The following is a 27932-nucleotide window of genomic DNA, read 5'->3' as shown; positions in this document are numbered from 1 at the left end:
ATACACCGAGCGTGGATCGAGAAATCCTTCCTGAAACGAGAATGCGTCAGAATCATCCCCAGCAAAGACCCACTCAGGTATTAGTTTTAGTCACTCATTTATCACTCTTTCCTACGGTCTCTGAAAACCATCTCCTCTTTCTTGTCCCCTGAAGGTGCGGTTGTGGTCAGGAGGTGGCCCAGCACAGGCCCGTCCCTGTGGATAACAAGGACAACGCCCAGGAGTTGCAGCCGGGCGAGAAATGGAGCGCGCTCAAACACACCCAGACCATGCCCACGGACGCGTACGGAGTGGTGGAGTTCCAGGGAGGAGGGCAGATCAACAAAGCCATGGTACGACGAGGGAATCAGAAATTTACAAAAGAAAGATTCTTCTGCTGAGTTTAAATATGAGTTGTAATGAGTACTAAATATTTAGAATTTTAAATCTGCGGATACATTTCTCTGGTGGGCGGGCGTCAGACATGCCTGGTTTCAGCGCAACACATGCTAAGCTAATGCTAATTCTTAAAAAACAGTGCACTTTCTGGCAACTTTGATGGGCACAGTTGCACAATATTGGATAAATGTACATATTGTCGCAACCCGCCAAGTCGGGGCGCCATACTGGATGAAAAGCCGCAATTACGTTTATAGATTAGTAGTTCATTTGATTGAATTTCACTAAATAATGGCCATTTCTTTCATTTACCTCGACTAGAACCATAAAACAGAACAGTAATGCTAATTTATCCTATAAAATATATATTTTCTTTTTTTTTTTATCATTTACTTGAGCTGAAAAAACCAAGTAACTTCCTTTAACGCTGTCCCTGGCCCCAAAAGGCATCACAACTTGGTATCTAATTTTTATTTTTTTGCCCCAGTACCTGTTTTCGATACTTTTGTTTATTTCGATACCAGTGCCTATATTTGCTTTTGCTATACCATACTGGTATTGTTTAATGGTACCCAGCCCTCGTGTCTGCATGTGACTGATTGGATTATTCACGTACTTTATTTAACCTTATTTTTGTCCATCCAAGTGGAACAATAATAGGCTAGTGGAACAATAATAGGCTACCTGCACATTACCATAATGCATTGCGCCTTGGGGGGTTCACTGCTGTAAACAATATGGCGTTGCGAGCTGTCATCGAAGAGACTAATATAAATCTTCCAAATAAGTTAAAAAAAAAAGAGCTCTTGTTAACCTTATGTGCAGTGCTTTGTAGTTCCGAATTACGTTTTTGATTGTTGGAGCAGTTACGATCACAGCAGTAGTTGTTTTTCATCATTGTTTTTCATCATCGCACTGAAAGGCCTCCAGGTCGTAGATACCCCCCCCCCAAGGAGCATTATGGGTCATGTGCAAGTAGTGAATTCTAGAAATGAACACTTGTTCAGTGCTGCATTAGGCACAAACCCTTGCACACCTTAGTTTCTGAAGGCATTCTGTAACAGCATTGATCTAAACTCCTCAAACACGAGGCGTGCAGAGAGCAGTAGCTATAGTACATGTACTGCAGTAATGCCTCTGGTCTCTCTCAGTACCTGCGCGTGGCGTCCGACTCCAAGCCGGACTCGCTGCTGCAGATGATGGTGAAGGAGTGGCAGCTGGAGCTCCCCACGCTCCTCATCTCGGTCCACGGAGGTCTCCAGAACTTCGAGCTGCCCCCGAAACTGAAGCAGGTGTTCGGGAAGGGCCTGATCAAAGCCAGCGTCACCACCGGGGCGTGGATCTTCACTGGAGGAGTCAGCACAGGTGGGGGACACAGTCAAATCCATAATCAACCTGAACTGGTCCACAAATAAATGTTAGTCAAGTTGTAATGTTCCTCGTGTGTTTGTTATTGGCAGGCGTGATCCGGCATGTTGGGGATGCGCTCAAAGAGCATTCGTCCAAATCCAGGGGAAAGGTCTGCGCCATCGGCATCGCTCCCTGGGGCATCATCGAGAACAAGGAGGACCTGATAGGAAAAGATGTAAGTACTGTTTCCCCTTAGATTTCACATGGAAAGAAACAAACGACCTAATCCTTGCAATAAGGTGTTTTATTATTGCACGGATTCAAACTTTCTGTGTAGATTTGTTTGGAAAATGGTAAGGGAAGTTTTTTCAAAGGCTTTTTCCCTCACATTGTTGCGATAATATCTCCACAGAAGTAGAACCAACAGACATCAGACTTTCGAGGTTGGACAAAACGATATTTTGAAGGTTTCTTCAGATGGATTGTTCAATATCTCATTCCTGGTCCAAAAACAAGGCAAAATTGTGTAGCTTATTCAAAAACTAAACACGGTATCGAAATAAACCTCTTCACAAATCTTTATCCAGCATGTCAGCAGGAAAAAAAAACATAAATAACCTTTCATTGCATCACACATACATGTTTTGGTCTTATTTTATGTGAAAACATTAGGTAAAAGAAAACTTCCAATACCTATATTCCTCATATTTATGTCAGTAATTAAGTTTCATTCAATGGATTTTTTCCCCTCATATTCAGCAATTCTGCAATGTTTCGCCTTAATAGTCTAAAGCAGTGCTTTCCATAGTGGGGGCCCTCAGAGGCCCTGCAGGACGGCCCCCCAAGCTTGTTTACAAAGTACATTGAAAAACAATGATTTTGAAGACATATGTATCTATTTGTGAACACTATTTTCAATCAGGATTTTGAACAAATACAAAATATACCGAAATTTGGGGGAGAGTATGTTCTTAGCTGAGCTTAGACAAGTTGATATGTTCCTGTCTGGACTTCGTGCGTGTCCGTGGAAGAGCGTCGTAACTTCCATCTTCACCCCCGTTTGGAGCCATAGGAATACATTGGGAGAGGCCAAATGCTAACAACATCTTTGGTTGTTTTGCGTGGCTGCGGGCACGCACAAAGACCAGACAGGTACATATCAACTCGTCTAAGCTCAGGTAAGAACATATCTCAGTATGGAAAAACGGTGGCCTGTTTTTTGCTCCGTACGGGGGCCACAACACCCTGGACTTTGGAAACGCCTGGTCTAAATGCACCACGTGATCTTTCTCAGATGATAAAGTCCTGACTGTCTTCTGCAGGTGACGCGGCCGTACCAGACCATGTCCAACCCTCTCAGCAAACTGTCGGTCCTGAACGGCTCGCACTCGCACTTCATTCTGGCCGACAACGGGACCACGGGGAAATACGGGGCAGAGGTGCGCCTCCGCCGGCAGCTGGAGAAGCACATCTCCCTGCAGAAGATCAACACTCGTGAGTTACAGCCTCGCCCCAAGAGAGTTTCATTACCGTGTACATTTGAATAGTTGTTTAAGTCCGACCCCCCCCCCCCCCCCCCCCCTGCATTGTGACCTTCGTGACAGTCATGTGACCTGTGGGTTTCCCTTTGTCATCCTATGCCTGGGGCTGTTGAGAGGCAGGGACAGCAAAGGGAGGCTCAGCCGTCACCACTCACTTCAGCCCGACCGAGACTGCGGTGGAGAGCGAGTTTTAACATGTGGGGTATTTGATGGTTTCTGAATAAAGTAGAAATGGGAAATGTGTGTGGCAAATGTACATACAGCCATTTTAAAGCTGACATATCATGCACAACTGTCTGTCTTTGAGCTTTTAACTATGTGGAAATGTCGTTCCCTTGTCAAAAATGAAGTGTGTTTAGCTTCACTCATGCAGGTGTGCGTAATCCTTCGTCTTCTTCTCCAAAAGTGACTGGATTTGTATTTTTTAGATTTTCTTTGCAGCGTGAGAACTCTATAAACATCACATGACCACTAGTGGGCAGTTCTGCACTCAAATCGCTTTTATCACAGTGCCGTTGATTTGTTAGCCTGCCGTGAGCTAAAAATGAAAGCTTGTTCTACCCATTAAGACAGACAATTCCCACTACGACCTGTAGAGGGAGCGACAACAAGACAACGACATGTAAACACACAGAGTCCTTTGTCAGAAAGTAAATAAGACTGTCAATGCAGACGTCCTAAATTTTGCGTGATATGTCCACTTTGACTGTGTTTTTTGTATATTAAGTCATAAAATGTAATCTGATTAACATAATATGAGTCAGATATGTTCACACTTTTTAGTTTTTTGAGTGAAATGGTAAATAGATATAGAAATAGTTTTTTTTTTTTTAAGTAAAAATGGCCAGTGACTTAGTTTGGCTGTTGCCCTTGCTTTCCCAGGCCTGGGTCACGGTGTCCCGGTCGTCTGCCTGATTTTGGAGGGCGGTCCCAACGTGATCTCCATCGTCCTGGAGAGCCTGAAGGAGGAGCCCCCTGTCCCCGTGGTGGTGTGCGACGGCAGCGGCAGGGCGTCCGACATACTGTCCTTCGCTCACAAGTACTGCGAAGAGGACGGGTACGTGTTTTTCAAGCGACAAAGCAAGGCTATTCAGGCACCGGATCTTGCTCTCAACTGACTATTCAAACCGGTTATTCCAAATACAGCAAGAGTCTACAGTCTAGAGTTTAAATTGTCCAAACATTTAGGCTACTGTCCTCCCTGTACTAAAGATAAGGCATTGAATTCCTCCATTGTGAGATCAATAAAGTCCGAACGTCTTTCTCTGTTCAAATTTGGATACAATAATGATGATGACAACCTTGCCCTGAATAAAGCCCTATTCACACGGTATTATAATGACCATGGGACGTCAGGTAAACGGTTAAAATTACTGACATCCTTAAAGTTTCCATGAGTGTGTGAATCTGCCACCTCGGTAATTTGGAAGGTAAAAATATTCCTATGAACTTTACTCCGAACTCCTCAGGTAATTATTTTCCCGCACAAATAGAAGTTCAGTCTATCATCTGACAATGCTCTGGCACTGCTGTTTTCTCCGGATTACAGAGCCTTTTTAACCGCCATTATAAAGGAAGTCTGCACAAAGGTTAATAGCACTTCGTGTGGGAAATTTTCCAAAGCATTAGATTACATTACAGTGGTTACGTGAGGTCAGAGCCGCTCCCGAGGGTCACAGGTCGTGACTATTAAGCCATCTGTCCCTGAGAAGACATTAACCTCCATGATCCTAATAGGCTTTAAACCAAGTTTAACCAATGTCAGTGATTATCCTGCACAACAAACACATTATTTTCTTTTAGTCACAGATGTTTGAGTAGTGCCTCTTTAGTGAGGTCCAGATTATGCCCCTGATGTTTTAAAGTCAATCTGATCTTTCCGGGGTTCTCAAATTGCCCTCACTCAGAGTATGTTGTTAACTTGGCTTTACCACATACTTCACTCCAGCAGAGGAACTCATTCAAGCATTCCAAAGGACAATATTGAGCAAGTTCTGCTAAAGAAGTATTTTTTTCTTCAAAGCAAATAGCCAACAATAGAAAAGAAATCTGTTGTCTTCCATTATTGTGTCTTTTAACATTGTACTTTTCTCTTTATCCAGGACGGTGGGTGAAGGTGTCAAGGATCAGCTCTTGGTCACGATTCAGAAAACGTTTAACTACAGCCGGAGCCAGGCGCTGCAGATCTTCCTCATGGTGACCGAGTGCATGAAGAACAAGTCTCTGGTATGTTTGGCTGGAGGAGACTGCGCACTGGGTCATGTTTGCATTCAACAAGTCGTCCCATGTGTAAGGCTGTCTCTGAATAAAGCTATTTGTGAGATCTTATTGTTTCATCTTTCATTTTCATGAAATAAAATTGTACCAAACCATAAAACTCTTCAATTCCATTTGTGTCCTTCACTTGTTCTTCATACAGTGTGAATGATGAACCATAAACACCGCATTGCTCATAATGGAACAGTTTGCCTCTCAGCCCATGTCACATGCTATTCATATAAATGCCCTGCTGTGCCCCTCATTTACCTTTCGGTTTCTGTCACACCTGCACTAAGTTCCATCTCCACCACATCAGCCATCACAGCCTCCTCATGTCACCCTTCACACTTAACTTTTTGTTTTTCTCAAGCAAATGTGTGTGTTTTTTAATTCTTTTCTTGTTTTTGGGCTAAATGAATCTTAATGAACATGCATGAGACACAGGCAAACACAGGAAAACAGCTACTGTATTTCCAAGACGTCCCATTCAGTCATCCTCCACTTTTGCAAGCCAGTATTTGATGTTTATGAAGATGAATGATCATGTCAAATAGACACAACAGCAATGTGCTCACCTTTAGGTCAGTGGACGAACAGTCACAGACTCCTCCTTCAGCCCACTGCAGATGCCCCCATTTGGCTGTAATTTTCAAGAGAGGAAAAGAAAGGGGAAAAAATACACTGTCAGTCAATGGTTGGGACAAACATTATTGTAAATGAGCCAGAACTGTACAAATATTTGTGTGACACCTTTAGTAGAGTCATAATCTTTAATTCCAAAATAAATAAATAGGCTAATCGCATTTGCTAATGCTAACACGGCTATTTCTAACATCAACAAGAGCTTATAAGTACTCTCACTGAGGAGGGACTGCACTTGCTGAAACATCATTATTGTTTGGACTTACCTTTGTTATAAAACTTACCTTTGCAGTGCTTCCATGTGGCCTTTAGAGCATTGTTAATTTCGTCGACTGAAATATTTAATCTTAATTTTAGTCAAAGTGATATTTTTGACGACTAAAATTGGACTAAAACTAAATTAAAAGTTTTTCATGAGACTAAAACTATGAATAAAATGTCCAGATATTTTAGTCGACTAAAACAAGACTAGATAAAAATGAAAAGGACAGACTAAAATCATCCAAACTTCTATTGACCGTCTGAAAGAGCCTCAGATCATGTAAATTCTCTGCCAAAGGATCAGCTCTGAGTCTGAGTTTGTTCATGTGGAGCAGCTCCATAAAGCAGAGGAACAAGATTAAATATGATTATAATGAATATTATCAATGCAAAGTCAGTAGTCTTAAATTTAGTCGACTAAAACTAGACTAAAATCGAATTACATTTTCGTCAAAAGACTAAGACTAAAACTAAATTAAAATATGTTGTCAAAATGAACACTGCTTTAGAGTCAGACTCTGTTGCCATGTGAGCTCCGAGTGTCTCAGCCTTTCCAATTAATACATTCGAAACAGGAAGGCCTTTATACGCCGTTAGGACTTAAACAGCCTGTGCCTGTAACAACGACAGTAAACATATTGCTGCTGCCACTGCTGTGGTGTTTAGAATGATGAGAAATATCTCAGGTTTATGTCCCAACTAGCTGTCGCTCGTGCTTGTTTGCTCAAGATAAACCAGGCAAGCAAAGAAGGAATGAAAAGGTTTCTCCACAGCAAATCTTTGCCTGGTTGCAGGTCAATGTCTGCCTGAAAGAATAAGCAAAATGGTTTGGATTCATACTACAGTATATGTCACATACACATTTTTCACACTCAAACACAGACTGATATCTACAAATGGGTACAAATGGCTTTTTCCTCAGATATGGTCTTAAGCTCTGTTAGTAGTGCATTATAGCTATGCACTTTTGTGAGACAAAGGCTAAACCAAACAAAGTGTGGGATCAGCTGTGGTGTGACCTCATGACTCTGTTGCTGTTCCGGCTCTGACATAGGCTGTAAATAAAGAATGGACTAATTATACCCTTTTCTTCCTGAAGTCATGAGGAAATGGCTTCAGTTGCTTGCTCTAATGGATTTTCTGATGAGACAGTTTTGCCCCTCTTAAAGTCATTGTTGAACAAAGGCTTGTCATTCTGACTTCCTAGTGTCGTATCATCCTATTTCTTTTTTCTTTTGCCATTTTTCCTTTTACTACTGCCCTAATCCAAATGACGGAGGTGGCTCCAAAAACCCAACCAAACATCTAGCATGAACGGACTTCTGTGGGCGGGGTTGATTTACAGTCTATGGGCTCAGGACAGGGAGTGGCTCAGTAGATAGATTGTTCGTACATTTGAACATTAGTTTTGAAAATTACCAAACGCCCAGCTATTGATCTTCTGAACGATATTGTAGTTGTCGTAGCAGATTTCCATTGGTCGTTTATAGTAAACCAATGCACTCTGTGGCTGAGAGAGTGACCTGAGTGTATGTCATGCAGTATTCAGACCTGAAGTAAATAACAAAAGTAATCACTGGACACACACAGAACATCTGTGCAATTAATGTGGTTTTCCTCAAGGTCTCTTTTTTACCCCTACAGTTTTCTTCTCTGAGATGAATGGACATACAACAGGGATGTTTTAGTGCTTGACATCTATTGTAATCAAATATGTTTAATTGATCAGATCACAGTCTTCCGAATGGGCTCTGAGGGACAGCAGGACATTGAGATGTCCATCCTCACCGCTCTGCTCAAAGGTATGGAAATCTTCAGTCATAAATCAATTTGACACACATGGGATTTTCTAAAGCTTGTTGTGCTTCCAGGGACGAATGCCTGTGCCACAGATCAGCTGAGTCTTGCTCTGGCCTGGAACAGAGTGGACATCGCACGCAACCAAATCTTTGTCTATGGACTCCACTGGCCGGTCAGCTCACACGTACACAATATTTATACACACACAAGTACAATGCAGACAGTTTAAACTTTAAACACAATCACCACATAAAGTCCTGGGAAAGTTGGTATAGTCGGCTGCTGATGGACTTTTTCAGCTTAAAGACGTTTGTTCACACAGTTTTGAGTGACAACTTTGGCTGTTTCTTCTACTTCTAACTGCTCATTCCAGTGCTATTTTTTCCTTATACCTTAACTGAATCAATCATGTGTGCTTCAGCCTGTCATTGGAATGGCCAGTGATCGTCCCAAAAGTCCCGGGGCGGCTCATCGTGTAGTGAAGGTTGCTGGGAAGTGGAAAGCCAAAGGGAAGAAGGGAAAAGGCAAAGAAAAACCGGAGCCGCCCAAAGAGACAGATCCACGCAAACTGGAGCTGATGAACTGGGTAAGGACAAATATAGGAGGAGATAGATTGCAGACGTAATAGGAACGTTTTGCTATTTTTGTTTTGGTGACTGTAGCTAGAAACCAATGGAAAGAGAAAGCACAAAAAGCACAAACAAAACATGGAATGGAATGGTATGCTGATGCTCTCTGATCCGTCTGTTTTTGACAGGTGAATGCTCTGGAACAATCCATGATGGATGCTCTGGTGTTGGACAGAGTGGACTTTGTCAAACTGTTGATCGAAAACGGGGTCAACATCCACCACTTCCTCACCATTCCCCGCTTGGAGGAGCTCTACAACACGGTCAGAGACGGCCCTCGGCAACTACTTCTTTTTTTTTCTTGATTGATAAGACACAAAATACCACTGACTCCACCAAACCACCGATGGATTGTACTTTTTCACCAAAACAGGATTCTTGCAAAAAATCTTGAAGACAATACAGTTCCCCAAACCCTACTCTCACTTTGTCAGAGCACACCGCACATTCTCACTCTTCACTCTTCTTCTTTACTTCTTATGCAGACATAGATTACATATTTTACGGCAAAGTGAAATAAAGAAAACAGGTGGCAAATGTGTGTAGGAGCCACATAACATATTATTTTCATTACCTCACTGACTGAGCGAGATCTGCGCACCAAAGTAGCCATTTTACCTCACGCATTTTGTCTCCGTCTACTCTTGGATGAAGTCGCATCACTCAGAAATCTGACCTTTATTCTTCTTTTACAGAAACTGGGACCCGCCAACACTTTGCACTTTGTGGTCAGAGATGTAAAGAAGGTAAATCTCGCCAAACTAAACCTTCCAAAGCGTGGCATCTTCTTGACATTTCATGCATTGTTGTCCAGGGGAACCTTCCTCCAGATTATCAGATCACTTTGATCGACATTGGTTTGGTGCTGGAGTTCCTGATGGGCGGGGCGTATCGCTGTAACTACACCAGGAAGGGCTTCAGGAGTCTGTACAACAACCTCTACGGACTCAAACGGGTCGGTGCATGTTTCTCTTAATTCACTCAATTACTCAATAACTAATTCTCTTTGTGAGTCATTTGTTATGTCATCTCAGTCTTTCGCTTCTATTGCTTACATTTTTTTGCAACTGCATTTGCCCTGGCTCTAGTTGGACGCAAAATTGTCATGCTAGTTTTAATGGAGGATAGTTATGGACAATTAAGTACACTACAAATTTGTGTGAATACCCACGGTTTGAATCAACAAAACTAATAAACCTATTTCTTCTCTTTTCAGCCCAAAGCTCTGAAACTTCTTGGAATGGAGGTAAGTCCTCAAAAATACAATAATGATAACAAAATAACCACTGACTGTTGGAGTGAACTCAAATAATTTCTTTGTTTGTGGACATTAGGGATTGGCCACTCTGAAGTATCTATTTGTTTATACCATTGTACTACGCACTTCAAACATATACACAGAGAAAATCTGCTCAGTCCAAGTGGGGGCTTTTTCCATGTTACACTGTTGTTCTCTCATCAAAAACATGCCTGGAGTTGTGAGCTTCCAACACATCTTTGAGTAATCTTTGAATCTGCACTGGTGGCTATTAGCACCTCTGTTGCTTGACTTAATCCATTCACCGCAAAGTAAAAACACTGGCCATCACTCATTGCCTATTTGAAAGATAAATATCTTCTGTGTTGATCCCGTTGGACGATAGGATGATGAGCCGCGTCACAAGGGGAAGGGGAAAAAGGCGAAGAAGAAAGAGGAGGAGGTGGACATCGATGTGGACGACCCGGAAGTCTGCCGGTTCCAGTACCCCTTCCACGAGCTGATGGTGTGGGCCGTTCTCATGAAGCGCCAGAAGATGGCGCTCTTCCTGTGGCAGCGCGGTGAGGAGGCCATGGCCAAGGCGCTGGTGGCCTGTAAACTGTACAAGGCCATGGCTCACGAGTCGTCTCAGAGCGAACTGGTGGACGACATCTACCAGGACCTGGAGAACAACTCCAAGTGAGGGAAAATAACATAGAACACAAGAGTCTTGATAAGTGACTTTTCACACTGTAAATTCCAACTCATTGCGCTTACTTGGAATAAGTTGTAAACCCAATGTATAATTATTAAGCCCAATGTTAAGCCATGATTACAAGTAGTGCTAGTATGATTAAGAGGGATTTCACAGTATTCATTACTTATGATACAAGTTCTGATTACATGTTAGTACTGACAACTGGGAATTCCTAGTACTGATTTCTTTTGTTACTTAAATATGGCCTTAACCTGTACTATTATTCTTAGTAATGGTTACTGGAATATTCCTGTTCCCTTTATGGTTTATTTGTTATTCCCATTAATGAAGTTTTACAAATTTAGTACAAGATATAAATGTAATAAAGCAAAACGGTGTAAAACACTTACATTTTTTTTAATCATGTGTCATATGACAGTTACGTGACGGTCAAGTTCCCGTTACATGGGGGCAGTAGAGGACACTGGGGAGGTTAGTGACAGTTACTAAAACCATGTGCTGGATAAAGAGAAAAGCAAGTAAAGCCAATAGGAAGCCTATATTATTCAAAACTGGCAAATCCTAGTAAATGGGACAGAATCTTATAATGGATACTTTAGAATGAGCACGAGCACAACAGGACGACAAATAATCATTACTGGCATCATGTAAAGTTAGTCAGTACTTGCAAAACCCTGTTATTGGAACGGAAACATGTTGCTGTAAAATGGAAAAGCAATTAATCACCTTTATTAGACTTTTATATTCCGCTCTTTTCATTCTCTTGCCACAACAGTTCATTCTTTTAAAGCGTTCACCATCATCTGACAATAATGCAATTGTCTCGTCACAGGGAGTTCGGTCAGCTGGCGTACGAGCTGCTGGACCAGTCGTACAAACATGACGAGCAGGTGGCCATGAAGCTGCTGACCTACAGGCTGAAGAACTGGAGCAACTCCACCTGCCTCAAACTGGCTGTGGCCGCCAAGCACCGTGACTTCATCGCCCACACCTGCAGCCAGATGCTCCTCACAGACATGTGGATGGGCTGCCTGCGCATGGGCAAGAGCGGCAGCCTCAAGGTAAAGCTACATGAGCAGAACCCACAACCAAAAGCCCTCAGTCGAAAGTTTAGATGTCTTCTCAAAGCAATTATTGAGTTTGGGTTAACATGGTGCAGCGTGGCCCTTCGTCTTCAAAAATCGGACCAGGATACAGCGAACTTGCCTCCCCCTGAAATGTATTCATTCATCTCTTTGTTGTGTCCAGGTGATTTTGGGCATCATTTTCCCTCCTTTCATCTTACTCATGGACTTCCGTCTCGGAGAAGAAGCCACCGTCAGCGAAGAGGGGAAAAGCAAAGAGGACGACAACAAATCCAGCAAGGTACGGACTAAACCCATGCATTTCTCAGACACTACTTGCTCGATTGACCTTTCATCGTTGGTATAACACTTACAAAGTTAACAAACCAGATATTCCGGCAAGAGAAACAGCTTTTTTGTGATGATGTCCCGCAATGCCAACTCATGAAACTCTTGGCAAATGACAAGACGGTCGATGAACTTTGGCTTAAAAGTTAGCAGGCTCTGTTTTCAGCTTGGTTTTTTGGCTCGGAAAGGGAAGAAACTGTCCCTGCTCCATTTGTTTCTATGGGAGGATGTACGAGGAATGTCTGGTAGCAACGGTGGCTATAAGGCATGATTGGGCAATGAGCGTTTTGGGGCAGGGTTTTACAAAAGTTCAATGCAATTCAATGCAACCCGGAAGACTGTTTTCGTATCATGTCAGTCGATCGCAGCCTGCCAAAAATAATCCCTTCTAAAGCCTTTTTTAAATCTACTGTATATCAGTCTTCACATTTTTTTCTATTAATTTCCACTCCTGTGTTGATTGTTTAAGGATGCCGTCTCAAACGTGGACACCACCTCGAGGAAAGGAGACGAGGAAGAGAACACAATGGCCAAGAAGAATAGGGTCCCAATCGGGAAGAAGATCTATGAGTTTTACAACGCTCCCTTCACCAAGTTCTGGTTCAACACGGTGAGGACATGTGCGCTTATTACGTTTCCAATATTTCGTAGCACGGCGGTTAAACGTTGTATTGGAGAAATGCACAGTCCACATTTTTTCACCGAACTCTACGATCCGGACTCTGTGGCGGCCAATCGATGTGTGAAAATGAGGCCTCATGCTCCCTGAACCACTCTTTCACAATGCGAGCCCGATCGTCTTCTTGGAATATGCCCGTGCCATCAGGGAAGAAGAAATACATTCATGGAGTAACCTGGATGTTCATTCAGGATGTTCAGGTCGTCAGCTGATCTCATGCGGCTCATAGCGTTGCTGAACCTAGACCTGAGTCACCTGACCAAGTGCCGCGGTCTCTCTCGCAGTAAGAGCTGCTCTAATTGCCTTTGTGAGAGCGGTTGTGGAACAATTGGTGTAAATTAACTGTTAGCTACAATTTATCATTCATTCATAAAACAAAGACAAAGATTAGACGTCTAGTCAGCACCGTGGATGGGAAACAGATGAATAATGGACTATTGTTGCATGAAAGGTAATGTTTGTGCCAATTCTTGATTATAGTTTGGATGAAATAAGGGAATCCAATGTTTTTGTGCTGACTCTTGGTGTGAAAAATAAAAAGATAACCCCGATGCTCTGCCGTGTCCCTTTGTTCCGCCAGATTTCGTACCTGGTTTACCTGATGCTGTACAACTACATCATTCTGGTGAAGATGGAGCGATGGCCGTCACTCCAGGAGTGGATCGTCATCTCCTACATCATCACCCTGGGCCTCGAGAAAGTCCGAATGGTACGACGTTTGCATATTTTGAACACAAGATATTACTAAATCCAACTCAAACCGGGAGGATAATATAGAGGTAATTAGCAATGGGATTTATGTCTCCTTAAAGGGGGCCAAGCACATTTGTCCATATCAGCCATTTAAAAGAGTCAGAACATTTTAATTATCACTGACAGGCAGATATTTGAATTAACCCTTGTGTCGTCCCTGGGGTCATTATTGACCCCCACTTTGTCGATGCGTATCTCTGTCATAGTTTTATCAAATGGTCTGAATTTTCGGATATGCGTTAACATCCATGATTTTTACCAGTAATGTTTTTTTTTAATTTTTTGATTAAGTGATTACAATGTTATGAGAAAGAGTTACACTCGTGGTCACCTGGGGTCATTTTTGACCCCATTTTGTTTCTCTAATATCTCAGCCATAAAATAACCTTTTTCAACAAGTTTGGGTTCTATCTGTAGTGTAGCTTCAGACTAATGGCCTGATACAAAAAAAAAATTTTTTGGTTTTTTTTCAGTGTATAGGCCTTGTTTATGTAAAAAACAAAAAACAAATCCTGAACAAACAACAGTCATAAAACATCAAAAATCGAATTCTGAGGATAACTCGGACTATCTGGTCAGTTTCCAAGTGGAAATAGTCAAACTTTTGTGTTAATGCAATTTTTGAATTTTCTCATACATTTGAATGAGAACAAATAGTTACACTCGTGGTCACCTGGGCTCATTTTTGACCCCATTTTGTTTCTCTAATATTTCACTCATAAAATAACATTTTGAAATAAATGTGGATTCTATCTTTAGTTTGACTTCATAAAAATGCACTGATAGTAAATTTACCAGTTTTTATTATTTTTTGGGTCAGTGGGACATGTTTATGTAAAAAAAAGTCAAATTTTGAGCCAAAAATGGCCTTGTAGCACTGAAAATCCTGAAGTGGATATAACTCCAAGTATTTGGTGAGTTTGGCACTGGGAGAGGCTCAAAGGTAGAGCAGGTTCTGTTTTTGAAAAATGTTTCATTTTTGAATGAGAGCAAATAGTTACACTCGTGGTCTCTGGGGTCATTTCTGACCCCGGCAAAACCCCATTCATTTCAATGGACATGAGCCGATCCTCCATGTTTTCTGTCTTTGACCTTTTGTACAGGTGACCACGAGTGTAACTCTGAATTATGGGGCACACAAGGGTTAAAATCATCTAAAATTACAACAGGACTGATTTATACTCTTTTAAAAAGCATGTATAAGAATAAAATAGTTAATGAATAGAGGGCAGTACAGTCGGCCAAACAATGTTTTGTGCAATTGTGAACAAATCATGTACAATTTCAGCCAAAACTGCAGATGAAGTTGTTTCAGACTATAGTTATTTTGTATTTCTGATGATCTAAGGATAGTGAAGCAGTGGCAGTCCAAGTTCATTCTTTTCAATTACATTTAAAGGTGCATTATGCAACTTTTTAAGTGAAAAATAAAAAATGTGTGACCTTGCTGTATGTGTGGTTAGCATGGCGCCTTGGCTTTCAATCACTGTGGTCTCTAGCACACTCCAGGATCAATTTTGTAGGTTTTTGCTGCTGACGGACCTTCAGCAGAAAAAAACAAGATGGAAAGTAAAGACGCCATGCTAACCACCCACACAGCCAGGTCACAACAAGGTCAATCTACAAACAAAGTCTATATTATTTTTCGCATAAAAAGTTGCATAATGCACCTTTAAGGCCGTGCTTGATTTGTGAATTAGTAGTTTCGGGAAAGTTTTTGGATTGATGGGATTGATGCGTGGCCAAAACAATGAACCGGAACACGCTCATTAAACACCATTATATCGTCTCAAATCTTTGCCAGATCCTCCAAAATAGTGTTGACATAAAAGAATGGGCGATGATTTAAGGTCTTCATTTTGACTTTTAATGCTGTTGTGCTGTTTTTTGAGACCTGACTCAAAAACTGACTCAAAGTTCAAAGTCTCTCTCTCTCAGCTCATATGAACTAAGGTTAAATGAGTGGCTCATAAAGGTGTCCGAAAGTGGAGACAATATTCTGCTTGAGGTTGGTCAGATGAAAAGACTTTCCGCCATAAGATGAAAGCGGCAGGTTTGTGGATCCAAAAGATGATCAGGAAGAACATCGGTAGATTTTCTGCTTAGAGATTTCTTGACCCAAACTGTGTCCCTCCCAATGACCACAACAGATTTCGGTCACGTCACTACAGACAATGACTCGACCAGTAGAGCGGTTTGGATGATTTTTGCATGTTCTCCTCTCCGTCAGATTTTGATGTCAGAGCCCGGGAAGCTGAAGCAGAAGATCAACGTGTGGTTGGAGGACTACTGGAACATCACCGACCTGGCCGCCATCTCCACCTTCATCCTGGGGCTGTTAATGCGGCTGCAGGCGGAGCCCTACCTGGGCTACGGCCGCGTCATCTACTGCGTGGACATCATCTTCTGGTACATACGGGTGCTGGACATCTTCGGAGTCAACAAGTACCTGGGGCCCTACGTCATGATGATCGGGAAAATGGTACGAGCCGCTGAGGGTTTGTGACATGCACGGATCAGGTACGACGACGGCAGACGATCGGGCATGAAAACGTGTGAGCAGAGCCGTGGGAAGATATTTTAGTTAGGGGGTGCTGAGGGACAAAATGTACCCCCAAAATACTTTTTCTGTGCATAAATCCTATTTATTAACCTCCATTTTCTCCAGTTCAGCTTTACCCAAATCCTGTAGGCCAGTGTAACACCTCATTTCAAAGCTAAGACCTACAAAACTAAATTGATCTTTATCCTCACATCATCAGATTTTTTTTCATCACTTTTTTTGTTGGGCAGTCATATCATTTTTGTCAAATTTTCGTGACTTTTTTGTCACTTTTTCATCAAATTATTTGCATTTTTTTTGTCAAATTCGTATTACTTTTTCGTCCATTTTTTCCTCAATTTTTCGTTAAATTTTTCTCACTTTTTTGTCAAATTTTTGTCAGTTTTTGTCATTTTTTGTAAATTTTTTGTCACTTTTTCATCAATGTTTTCTCACTTTTTTTTCACATTTTCATCCTTGTTTTCGTCTCAGTTTTGTCGCTATTTTCACACCTTTTTTCCAGAAGCTTTTGGACTGGGGTAAAGCTGGAGAAAATGTGCTCGGTTCAGGTGGGAGTTAAGGGGTTAATATTGCCTGCAGTTCACAAACTATCCACCAGGCGGTGCTGCAGCGCCCTCAGCACCCTGGGTTCCCACAGCCTTGCTTGTGAGACTAGAGCGGGGGTTAGGGTTCTAAGTAGATACGACGGATTTCCATTATATTGAGCAATTACAGGAAAATGTCTGTCAGCTAGAGCGAGCATAGCAGCTTCTAGGGCTTTGTTTTGATGATGTGAACAATAAATGTGGCCATTCCTGCACCAGTGCGTAAGTAAACAGATCAAGCGGTGCGGAGCCTGACCAGGCCACGACTTCACAGAGTTTCACTTGATAACAACTAAGTACATAAAGAAATACTAGTAAACAGCCCAATGACCAGTGTAAAAGCTGATCAAACTCACAATTCACTGTCGAATGTCTAATCCACAGCTGCAGCCTCAAAGTCCACATGGTCCAAAAACAGCGATAGTTTTTCCTCTTCAAACGTGAAACCTGTCATCCCTGGTCCTCTGACTCTTCATGTGTTTCTGTCTTTGCCCACCAGATCCTCTTCCCATGCTGCATGCCTTCCAGTTTGTTTGTCCGAGTATAGGTGTCTCCCAGGCACGTGACTAGAAATGCAAGCGCGCGACTTTTTGAAGGGAAACAATAATGGCAAATGCAACAGAAAACGATCGCGACACAATTATGAAGTGTTTTTTCACCTACATCTGTTACAACTCACTTACAAGGAAATGTGACACTTCGATGTGCAAACAAACTGTCATTGTTGGATATTACAGACCCACACACGCTTCCGGCCGAGTTATTACTGACGTGAAGTTTCCGTCTTCATACACAGGAAAATCATTAAAAGCATAAAAGCCTCTCTGCATACAGATGTTTTGAGTCAGGATGGGTATCGAATACATCTGTATGGCAACCAAAAAGAAAGGATATTCTCATTGTCATGATAAGGTAAGTTACTTGACACTTCGCTAAACCAGCGGCTGATAATACTGTAAAACACACTGAATTGGACACCCAGCTTGTATAGATCGCTCTTTCACAGATTAACGAACAGTAAATCTCACATTGACAGTAGATCCTTCTATGCTACAGCAGTTTTCAATAGGCTAGTAATTTGATGAGATATCCGATTGAAAAGTACAATGGGACCCTATTAAAAGAGTAAAGACATGAGAAATTCTGACACCACTAATTTGCATCCAACTGAGCAACAAGCTTCAGGCATTTCAGCGGTTTTGAAATGTAGATTTTAAATGAAACGTTGGTGTGAGTTTATCTGGAGTTCATTCGCATGTATCCCGTCAAGATGGAGTAACTTAGTTGGCGTGACGTCATGCGGAAGGCACCTATTCCCTGGGCTTGACTTAAAGGAACAGGCCACCGTTTTTCCATACTGAGATATGTTCTTACCCGAGCTGAGATGAGTTGATGCGTATCTGTCTGGTCTTTGTGCGTGCCCTCAGTCACGCAAAACAACTAAAGATGTTGTTAGCATTCGGCCTCTCCCAGTATATTCCTATAGCTCCAAACGGGGGTGAAGTTGGAAGTTACCACGCTCTTCCACGGGCACAAAGACCAGACAGGTACGTATCAACTCGTCTAAGCTCAGGTAAGAACACATCTCAGTATGAAAAAACGGTGGCCTGCCAAAATCAAGGCCTGAAAAGTCATTGAGTTGAAATCAAACAGCATCAAATCTAAATTTCTTGGGTAAATAATGACAATGCTCAACTACTTTATCTTTCGTGTGTTTGTCGAAAATACAAACATTATGGTCTAGAACCCATTGCACTGCAGTTTTGGATGAAATTGTACAAAATGTTCAGCTCAAAAGTTGTTTGCTTTGTCTCATTTGATTTTGGATCTCGACATTTCCCCTCATTCCAGTTTGATTCAAATGTTAAAAAAATGACATATGCACATTCTTCTTTTTGTGATTATTGACAACATATAGCATTTGGGCGATGAAAGCGGCACTGACACCCATTTCTCCTCTGTCTCCCAGATGATCGACATGCTGTACTTCGTGGTCATCATGCTGGTGGTGCTGATGAGCTTCGGCGTGGCCAGGCAGGCCATCCTCCACCCGGACGAGGAGCCCACGTGGCGGCTGGCGCGGAACATCTTCTACATGCCCTACTGGATGATCTACGGAGAGGTGTTTGCCGACTCCATTGACCGTAAGACTAGAGTTCATAGTAAGATCTTCCAGTCAGTCAGACCTTTTTTTTTTTTTTGCTCCCACGGCATCTGTGCATTGTAGGCCTGCACGCTTTAGGCTTAAAATGCAATAAACTGATCCAAAAACAACCTATTACGGTAAGAAAACCAATAAAACATGACTAACTTCACTTTTTGAATGTAAAAAATGCACAGATGTTTGATTAAATAGTCGCTGTTGTTGCAAAGTGATGTAACGTACGCTTCTGCGCCCTCTGCTGGCAGCACATAATCATTACAACAACATTGAAACGATGCTGTTTAAACCTATAAAAAAAATCATATCTATGAAAGCAGAGGATGCAGACATTGTTCTTGTTGTTTATTCTCGCAATCCACGGAAATACACAGTTATATGATTGAATCTCCATGTTTAAATATCAGCATGGTGGTGTTTTGGTTTCACGTGCTGTGCGTGTGCTGCTTCTGCGCCCTCTGCTGTCCGCAAGTAGGAATTACAGATCACTTAAAACTATGGGCTTTCTTTCTGGGTTTAAATTGAGTTAAATCTAAATCTTAAAAAGCAGAGGATGCAGACACAGTTTTAGTGACTTACTCGTACAAATGCAAAAAGTACATTTCCTCATAAAGAATAAAAAATCTTAATAAAACGTTGTACATGTATTAGTTATTGTTGAATTAAACAAAACAGTGCATGATTATTAAAGTATATGACATAAACTTTTGGCTCCTAAATATTCCATTATGTAGAGCCTTCTGTCGTTAGGAGTCCAGTTTGATAAAGATGTTTTCCAACTCTTAGTAACTTGTTTTCTTTTTCTCCTGTTTTCTCTCGTGGACAGTGTACGCCATGGAAATCAACCGTAAGTAACACTGAAGCTGAATTTGTCCTTTTTGTGGTGATGATAAAGTGAAAAGTCAAGGCAAAAAGAATTGAATATTCATTTTTAACCTCTTACCCCCCGGCTTAACTGAGCGCATTTTGGTTTTACCCAAATCTAAAAGCTTCTCAGAGCTCACAGCCCATATGCCAGGGTTCAGACCTCATTTGAAAGCTAAGACCTACAAAACTGATGTTGCTTTGTCTCATTTTTGATGCATTTCGTCACGTTTTCATATGATTGTTTTTGTCACTTTTTTTGTTGCTGTAACATCACTTTTTTTCTTTGCTTCTTTTGTCGCGTTTTCGTCTCTTTTTCGTCACTTTTTCGCTGCATTTTCATCCTCGTTCTCGTCGCTTTTTTGACACTTTTTTCAAGAAGCTTTTAGATTTGGGTAAAGCCAAGCTGGAGGAAATCTTCAGGTGGGGGTTAAGAGGCTCCAAACATCCACTTTTTAAACACTATTTATCATTATTATGTTTTTATTTTATTTATCACTTTTCAAAATCGTAGGTTAAATAATAAGTTCACTGGTTTTGACTAGTAGTGAGTCAGCTTTGTCAATGTTTCCCAACCAGGGGTACGAAGGGGGTTGAAACTGAATAGCATTTTAATATTATTTCAAAAGAAACATTCATTTTAGTGGTATTTTCCTGTAAAAAGTTTGCATTTAAGAGTGCTTTAACCTCTTCATCCCCGCTTTAACCAAGCACATTTTCTCCAGCTTTACCCAAATCTAAACGCCTCTCAAGCCACAGCCTTCGGGCCAGTGTAGCGCCTCTTTTGAAAGCTAAGACATAGCTAAGTCTTGATGGTCAAAATCACTTAAGTGTGATAAATATAAACACATGTATGGAATCTGGAAGTGGCATATACTTTCATATACTTTCTACTAAGCCAGGGTCATATGTTTCATGTTTTCTGTTGCGTGTCGGCAGCTCCGTGCGGTGACAACATGTACGACGAGGACGGGAAGAAGCTGCCGCCCTGTATCCCCGGAGCCTGGCTGACCCCCGCCATCATGGCCTGCTACCTGCTGGTGGCCAACATCCTGCTGGTCAACCTGCTCATCGCTGTCTTCAAGTGAGATACTCATCGCCGCCACAGCGCTCTGATTCCTCTGTAACGCTTATTAATATGAACAGGACCGAGAGATATCACGCTCAATCAACTGTCTTTTGTGCTTTTGACAGTGTTATAACGATGCAGTATGATTTAAAACAAATCCAGACAGTGTTTTGTTAGAGTAATTTGTCTCATGATCAGCCTCAGTGTTTCCCGATCAGGGAAATTTTAATATTACTTTCAAAGGGACGAATATTTTTCATAAAGTTTTGGAGTAAATGGTTGTAACATGAGCTAATTTTGTTTTAAATGCACAAAACATACCATAGTTGATCACCTTATAAGTTATTGGAGTATAAATGTAAATGAAAGATTTAAGAGGTGCAAGAGGAGGGGGGAAAAAAAAGTTTTGGAACCGCAACCTGCAAGTGTCCCACGCATTTTTATTGTTGATAAACCATCATTAAAACAGTTTTGAGTTTCTGCCTGACGAAGACCCCCGGCCAAAACATTAATAAAAGAACAATGGTGTTGCAAGTAGACAGTGTGCAAGAGATGTTCTAAGTTTCTATACCGTCCTGTGGCCACTTTTTGTTGTTGTAGAGTACACTTATTTTTGTCACCTTAGCATATGTTTGTAAACGAAGCAAAAAAACAGATACAATGGAAGATAAAAGTAGAATCTAACTATGTGAAAACTATATTAAGCATGGTGCATTCATCTTTTACATTCATGTGTACATATATGCGTTTACTGGTGTCTAGATGTGTGTTCAGGTACATACTATACATATATGTGTTTGCTCTGGTGTGGGATGAGTGAGTAACCTTAAGAGTGTTTGTATAAGTTAATGTTTTGTTTGTATGAGTGAATGTTTTGTTTGTATGAGTGAATGTTTTGTTTGTATGAGTGAATGTTTTGTTTGTATAAGTTAATGTTTTGTTTGTATGAGTGAATGTTTTGTTTGTATGAGCGAATGTTTTGTTTGTATGAGTGAATGTTTTGTTTGTATAAGTGAATGTTTTGTTTGTATGAGTGAATGTTTTGTTTGTATGAGTTAATGTTTTGTTTGTATAAGTGAATGTTTTGTTTGTATGAGTGAATGTTTTGTTTGTATAAGTGAATGTTTTGTTTGTATGAGCGAATGTTTTGTTTGTATGAGTGAATGTTTTGTTTGTATGAGTGAATGTTTTGTTTCAATGAGTGAATGTTTTGTTTCAATGAGTGAATGTTTTGTTTGTATAAGTGAATGTTTTGTTTGTATAAGTGAATGTTTTGTTTGTATGAGTGAATGTTTTGTTTGTAAAAGTGAATGTTTTGTTTGTAAAAGTGAATGTTTTGTTTGTATAAGTGAATGTTTTGTTTGTAAAAGTGAATGTTTTGTTTGTATAAGTGAATGTTTTGTTTGTAAAAGTGAATGTTTTGTTTGTATAAGTGAATGTTTTGTTTGTAAAAGTGAATGTTTTGTTTGTATAAGTGAATGTTTTGTTTCAATGAGTGAATGTTTTGTTTCAATGAGTGAATGTTTTGTTTCAATGAGTGAATGTTTTGTTTCAATGAGTGAATGTTTTGTTTCAATGAGTGAATGTTTTGTTTCAATGAGTGAATGTTTTGTTGTATAAGTGAATGTTTTGTTTGTATAAGTGAATGTTTTGTTTGAATGAGTTAATGTTTTGTTTGTATGAGTTTTGTGTTTATATATTTACCACTATTGTAATCTTAGCGGGGGTTTTTTTTGCTTTGGTTTATTGAGTGTTTTCAGTTTTATTTGACTGCTGCTTTAAGCTAAATTTCTGTACCTGGACACGAGGACCCGCTCAAAAACAAGTCTATCTCAAGAGGTTATTCCTCTTCAATAAATAAATATCAAATAAATTAGTGCCATTTATTTTGGGGTTGGTCCCCCCCCTGCTTCACCGCTCAAAGCTGTACACAGCCATGAAACGTTCATATAATTACTTTGCTTGAACAATTTGGATATGCAGAAGGGATTGTGAGAGCTAGAAATGATACTTAGAAAAACATGATGGAGAAATGCAAAATGATGATGTAAAGTAACAGACAGATCAATAAATGTAAAAATAAACGATGCGAGTTTTAAATATTTTGTCTTTTCTTTGCAGCAACACATTCTTCGAGGTAAAGTCCATCTCGAACCAGATCTGGAAGTTCCAGCGGTATCAGCTGATCATGACCTTCCACGACCGGCCCATCCTGCCCCCGCCCCTCATCGTCTTCCCCCACATCTACCTGGTCCTGAGGAGGCTGTGCTGCCGCTGCCGCCGCGGAAAGAAGGTGGAGGGCGAGCACGACGATCGCGAGAGGGGGCTGCGTAAGGCACTCTCTGTACTGTTAATGTGGAAGACACGCTGCAATCTCAGGAGACAACCAAATGAACTTGTTTTTGCCTCCAGAGCTGGTGCTGAGCCCCGAGGAGCTGAAGAGCCTGTATGAGTTTGAGGAGCAGTGTGTGGAGGAGTATTTCAGAGAGAAGGAAGATGAGAAGCAGTCGTCCAACAACGAGCGCATCCGGGTCACATCTGAGAGGTCTGAGGCGCTTAACTCTACCACACCAAGGACATGACGTGACAGTACAGGGCTTTAGCTGCAGGTTCATATACTGTGTAATAGCCGTCTCCTCAGCTGAAGTATTTACGTCCTACATGAAGTTGTTAATGCACAGTAAGTGATCATCTACCAGGAACTGTTATCTGTAGAAAACATGATTATTCAAATGATCTCCAGAGGGAATGAATAAGAAATGAAACGGAAAGTATGCAACAACTTCAGGTTAGCAGAGATAGCTTAGCCACGTCGTAAAACGTCTTCCCCCATAGCATTCAGCGTGATCTTCTAGCTGAAGCTCGTTCATGCTAGCTATCTGTCCTGGTGTAGGATAGGGTGAAAAAATAAAAATAGCAAAATAATAGAATTAGGACGATGTTGATTGACAAGCCTGTGTTCAATATTGACTTAAAGCGGAGCTAAAAAGTTTCAATGGAAAGTCAGGAGCCGCCCTTTTTCCCTTACGGTTACAGGAAGAAGTCGACCACAATAAGTCCAGTCTTAATTTTCCAGTTTATGATAAAAGCTGACATATGGCAGCTGATCTCCATGGTAACGCAGGACATACTTGGCGAATAGCAGTCCAGCAGCACTTGAAGACACTGCTATAAGACTTTTTATATTGACTTGTAAGCTAAACAGTATAGGTGTGGGCGATAGATCATTTAGAAGATCATATCCAAATTGACTGTTTTGATCCAGCACGTTCAGTACTTGCAACATTACAGGAATATAATTAAATGCACACATTTTAAGTGTTTTGTCTGTTAATAGTTGAACTGCTGGACTAATGAATAACCTGGTGCTTTTATTTTGGCGTGCTTGATCGAAACAGGAAGTCACTTGGACGGCATTGTTATGATTTGAAGTTATGCACAGAGTCTATTGTTTAAATGATATGCACAATTGGAATGTGGAGTATTTCATGAATTGTAGAATCGAACCTTCTAAACATGAAAAGAGCGGACGAAAGACAAAACAAATAATGCACACTGTGACTTTTTTTAATACCGCAAGGGTTTGTTTGACTGTATTTTTTACTTTCTTTTCACAAAAAACAACGTTTCTGCTGCAACTACAGGATAGTCAGCTACTACCAACTGCATTACAGCCACCAAGTCTTGCCTGTGCTATATCGCTCCTTCTGCAGTCAATGTTCACATCACCGGTTGAAGCCAAAACGCAAAGAGAAAAGCTAGTGTTATGTAACCGATTGATAAAAATTATTAAGAAGTAGAAGAAGTAGAAGATTGTTGTGATAGAACCACTCCCAGTTCAGTCCAGCACACCGTCATTCACCTCTGGATTGTCTCCGTAACCGTCTGCTGTTGTTGTCAGGGTGGAGAACATGTTCATGCGCCTGGAGGAGGTGAATGAGAGGGAGCACTCGATGAAGGCCTCCCTGCAGACGGTGGACCTCCGCCTGGGCCAGCTGGAGGAGTTCTCCGGGCGCATGATGAACGCCCTGGAGAAACTGGCCGGGATCGACCGCTCTCAGCTGGTCAAGAGCAGGTCCTCGTCCATCTGCGAACCCGCCGCGTTGCACAGACAGGCCAGCTTCAACAGCGCAGACGGGTACAGCCTTTACAGATTCCAGCTGGAGTCCGACGACAACAGAGGGGCCGGGGCGGGAGACGGCGAGGAGAGGAAAGGCACGCTCAGTCCAGAGAACACTCCAGGTAAGTGTTTATAGGAGCACAATGTGAACAATGAGGAAAAGTCATGGGTCCCCAGTCAATCTTGCAGTCAGTTCGGGGACCGGAACAAAAGACGACTCATCCAGACCCGAACCTTAGATCTTAACTTTGGACCCCGACAGTGGGACCCCCTCAGTCGAGCAGATGTGTGGCTCAAAATGTTCTGGGAATCACTTTGCATGGTTTAATAACTAATCGCCATGAGGTAATTTACGGTAAGATAAAAACAACCAGTCTGGAATAGTGATGGGGTTTACGGCTCTTTATTGGGAGCCATGTCTTTGGGATCTGTTCATTTTAAGCCTGATGCTGTTCATGAGTCTAATACTACAGGTACATACAGTATTTAGTTAAAAAAAACAAGAATCTGGATTAAAAAAGTATAACCGTAACCTTAAAGCTAAGTAACTCATGCCCCTAGAGGCCATAAGCGCCACTGTAGGCGTCATAGCATGTCGTGTTTTTTTTAATCATTGAAAAAGCCCGCATTTAGCTTTGTCCGTTAGCCTGTTAGCTTCTTCGTGATTCTATTAGTGTGTATTGCGCCTCTGGGTCAGAGTTGGGAAAGCTGGTTGGGAAAGTGTGGTTTTCAGGCCAGAGACACCAGGGCGAGATGAATCCCCCAATCATCCCATTAACACTTGTATCACCCCTAGAGAGACTATGAAAAGGATTTATTCTGGTAAACAAGTTACTTAATATTGCTTTAACCTTAACCTTAAGTCTTAGAACTGACTGCTAGGACCCTAATTATCTAAATAAATATGCATGTGGACAATTAGTGATCTTTCAGCAAAATACTCATAAAAGACATTTGAAGCAGAAGAAGGCTATTTACTTACCAAAACATTTGTATCTGGGTGGTAGCGTTTATATCACTACTTAGAAAAATCCAAAGAATTCTCAACTTTGCAAGCTAAAGAAGCTTTCTAAGAATCTCAATACATTAAATGTTTCCCTTTTTCTGTGTCCGCAGTGGTGAAGGAGTACGGTTCCACACTGGAGGTGACCGGACCCAGACTGGAGAGGAGAACGTCTGTTTCTTCCAATGTGGGCATCCTGATCACACTGAGCGACTCAGAGCCTCCAAAACCAGATCAAGAACAAAGCCAAGACCAGAACCAGCCCACAGAGAGACCTCCCAGTCCAACGTTGGTGCAACCGATGGAGAAAACCAAACTCGAGGCCACCACTTCGTTCCCCCTCGACAGATCCCAAGCTATGCAATACCTCTCGTCTCCCACACTTTTCTCTCCGCAGACTCGCCAAAGATCCATGAGCACTGGGTTGTGCAGCCCGGCAGATGAGAGCCAATGGGCGACTGGCTTTGTGAAAGAGCCGCGGTCCAAGTCTGTCAGCGTTCCTCACTGGGGGTCTGAATACAAAGTCCACCCTTCAACTGTTTCAGGCCACGGTTCGACGGTTTCTTTGGATAAAATTGCGTCTCAAGGCGGAGGATTTAGGCAAGGGGCCGGCGGCGGCGAAGAGCGGTCAGAGGAGATGGAGGAGGAGGAGCGGTTCTACCCGGCGCTGAGGTCCAAAAGTCTGAACGTGAACGTCAGGAAGAGGAAGAAAGAGGAGGAGAAGCCACGACAGGCGACCAGCGTCAAAGACCTGGTGTCGGTGTTCGGCTCCAGGACTGAGGGCCAACCGGGCACAGACTCGTGAGCGCACTGCGGGTAAATGGATGGATTTCAGATGGGTACTTGGACTACTCGGATTTGGACATTTTTATACGTTTATTTTATTTTTTTTATAAAATAAATGTATTTTATTTATTTATTAAATATTAATATTATTTATTTAAAAAAAATATGCAAAATATTTTTGGGGGGACAATTATTATATACATTATTTTAAATGTGCTCACGCTTCTTAACTAATCCTCTATTAGAGACATCCCTGGACTCACCTGCCCCCTGCTGGCCAGCCCTCACACCTGCCCAAGCAAACCAAGCACGCAGCCTGATGACATCATCACACAGCACTGCTTGTTGTTGGACCAAAGCATTTGCCATTAGCACGTGAAATGCGAAGGGAACAAAAACAGTCATGCAGTATGAAATAATGCGAGTTTGTTTTGAGCTGCGTTGAGATCTGCTCCTGAAGAAGAGTTTTAGACTCTTCTGCTACACACAACCAGCCCTGGGCAAATTAAATCAAGGCTAAACTTCTTTTCTCCTTTCAGTAAAAGGTGAGCACTTATCAGTGAGCTACGTATAAAAATAACTCAGATTTTCCGTGACAAATACAAGAGTCTTATCACGCTGTACTGGTAGTTCAGCTGATCAGACAAGCTCACACAAACAAAGCACTTTGAATGGACTAGCGGGAGGGCATCCTTCATAATCGCTTTTTTTTCTCGATTTTGCTCTTTTTGTAATTGTTTAGCGTAATAATTGAAATCGTGATTGAATTTCGATTAATTGCACAGCCCTACAACACTGGATCCGTTGACATTACAGATGCTTTTTCAAACACTGCCACAGAGAATGCTTTAATCAAAGCTAAAGGCGGACCACCAAGTATTAAAGCAAAGAGCTTTTTGTTTGTGGCAACTAGTTTTTTGGGGGGGCTCAGGTAGTGTGTATTTAACTATATTATTCCCAATTGTTCGATTGACATCAAGTAATTGTGTTCCTTTTTAATCCACTGTTAATTTCCCTTTGCACTGTTTTTGCACTGTTTTGTATAGTTTTGTTTGTTGTATTCATATATTCTGGATTCACGGTGGAAAGTATTATAAATACAAGAGAAATGGAAATATATATA

The 27932-nt window shown here is 41.5% G+C and overlaps 1 protein-coding gene across 1 annotated transcript; it reads left to right on the top strand.

Annotated features, from left to right (window-relative positions):
* On the top strand, window positions 1-26828 carry LOC306962336 (transient receptor potential cation channel subfamily M member 1-like; the record flags this gene model as incomplete). Its single annotated transcript, XM_079555455.1, has 27 exons — window positions 1-77; window positions 155-332; window positions 1530-1743; window positions 1839-1963; window positions 3051-3222; window positions 4152-4326; window positions 5372-5495; window positions 8161-8233; window positions 8303-8403; window positions 8653-8817; window positions 8989-9123; window positions 9556-9606; window positions 9675-9815; window positions 10077-10106; window positions 10504-10796; window positions 11648-11876; window positions 12064-12180; window positions 12697-12837; window positions 13487-13615; window positions 15890-16141; window positions 18776-18950; window positions 19794-19814; window positions 20771-20915; window positions 23022-23230; window positions 23313-23445; window positions 24802-25142; window positions 26137-26828. Exons 2-27 carry the CDS (start codon window positions 270-272, stop codon window positions 26826-26828), a joined length of 4446 nt encoding a protein of 1481 aa, XP_079411581.1. The 5' UTR covers window positions 1-77; window positions 155-269.
* Between the last annotated feature and the right edge of the window lie 1104 nt (window positions 26829-27932).

This window comes from Gobius niger (assembly GCF_951799975.1).
Source record: "Gobius niger genome assembly, chromosome: 4".
Classification (NCBI taxonomy): domain Eukaryota; kingdom Metazoa; phylum Chordata; class Actinopteri; order Gobiiformes; family Gobiidae; genus Gobius; species Gobius niger.
The sequence above is the reverse complement of the archived record's forward strand: the minus strand, read 5'-3'. Positions and strand labels throughout refer to the sequence as shown.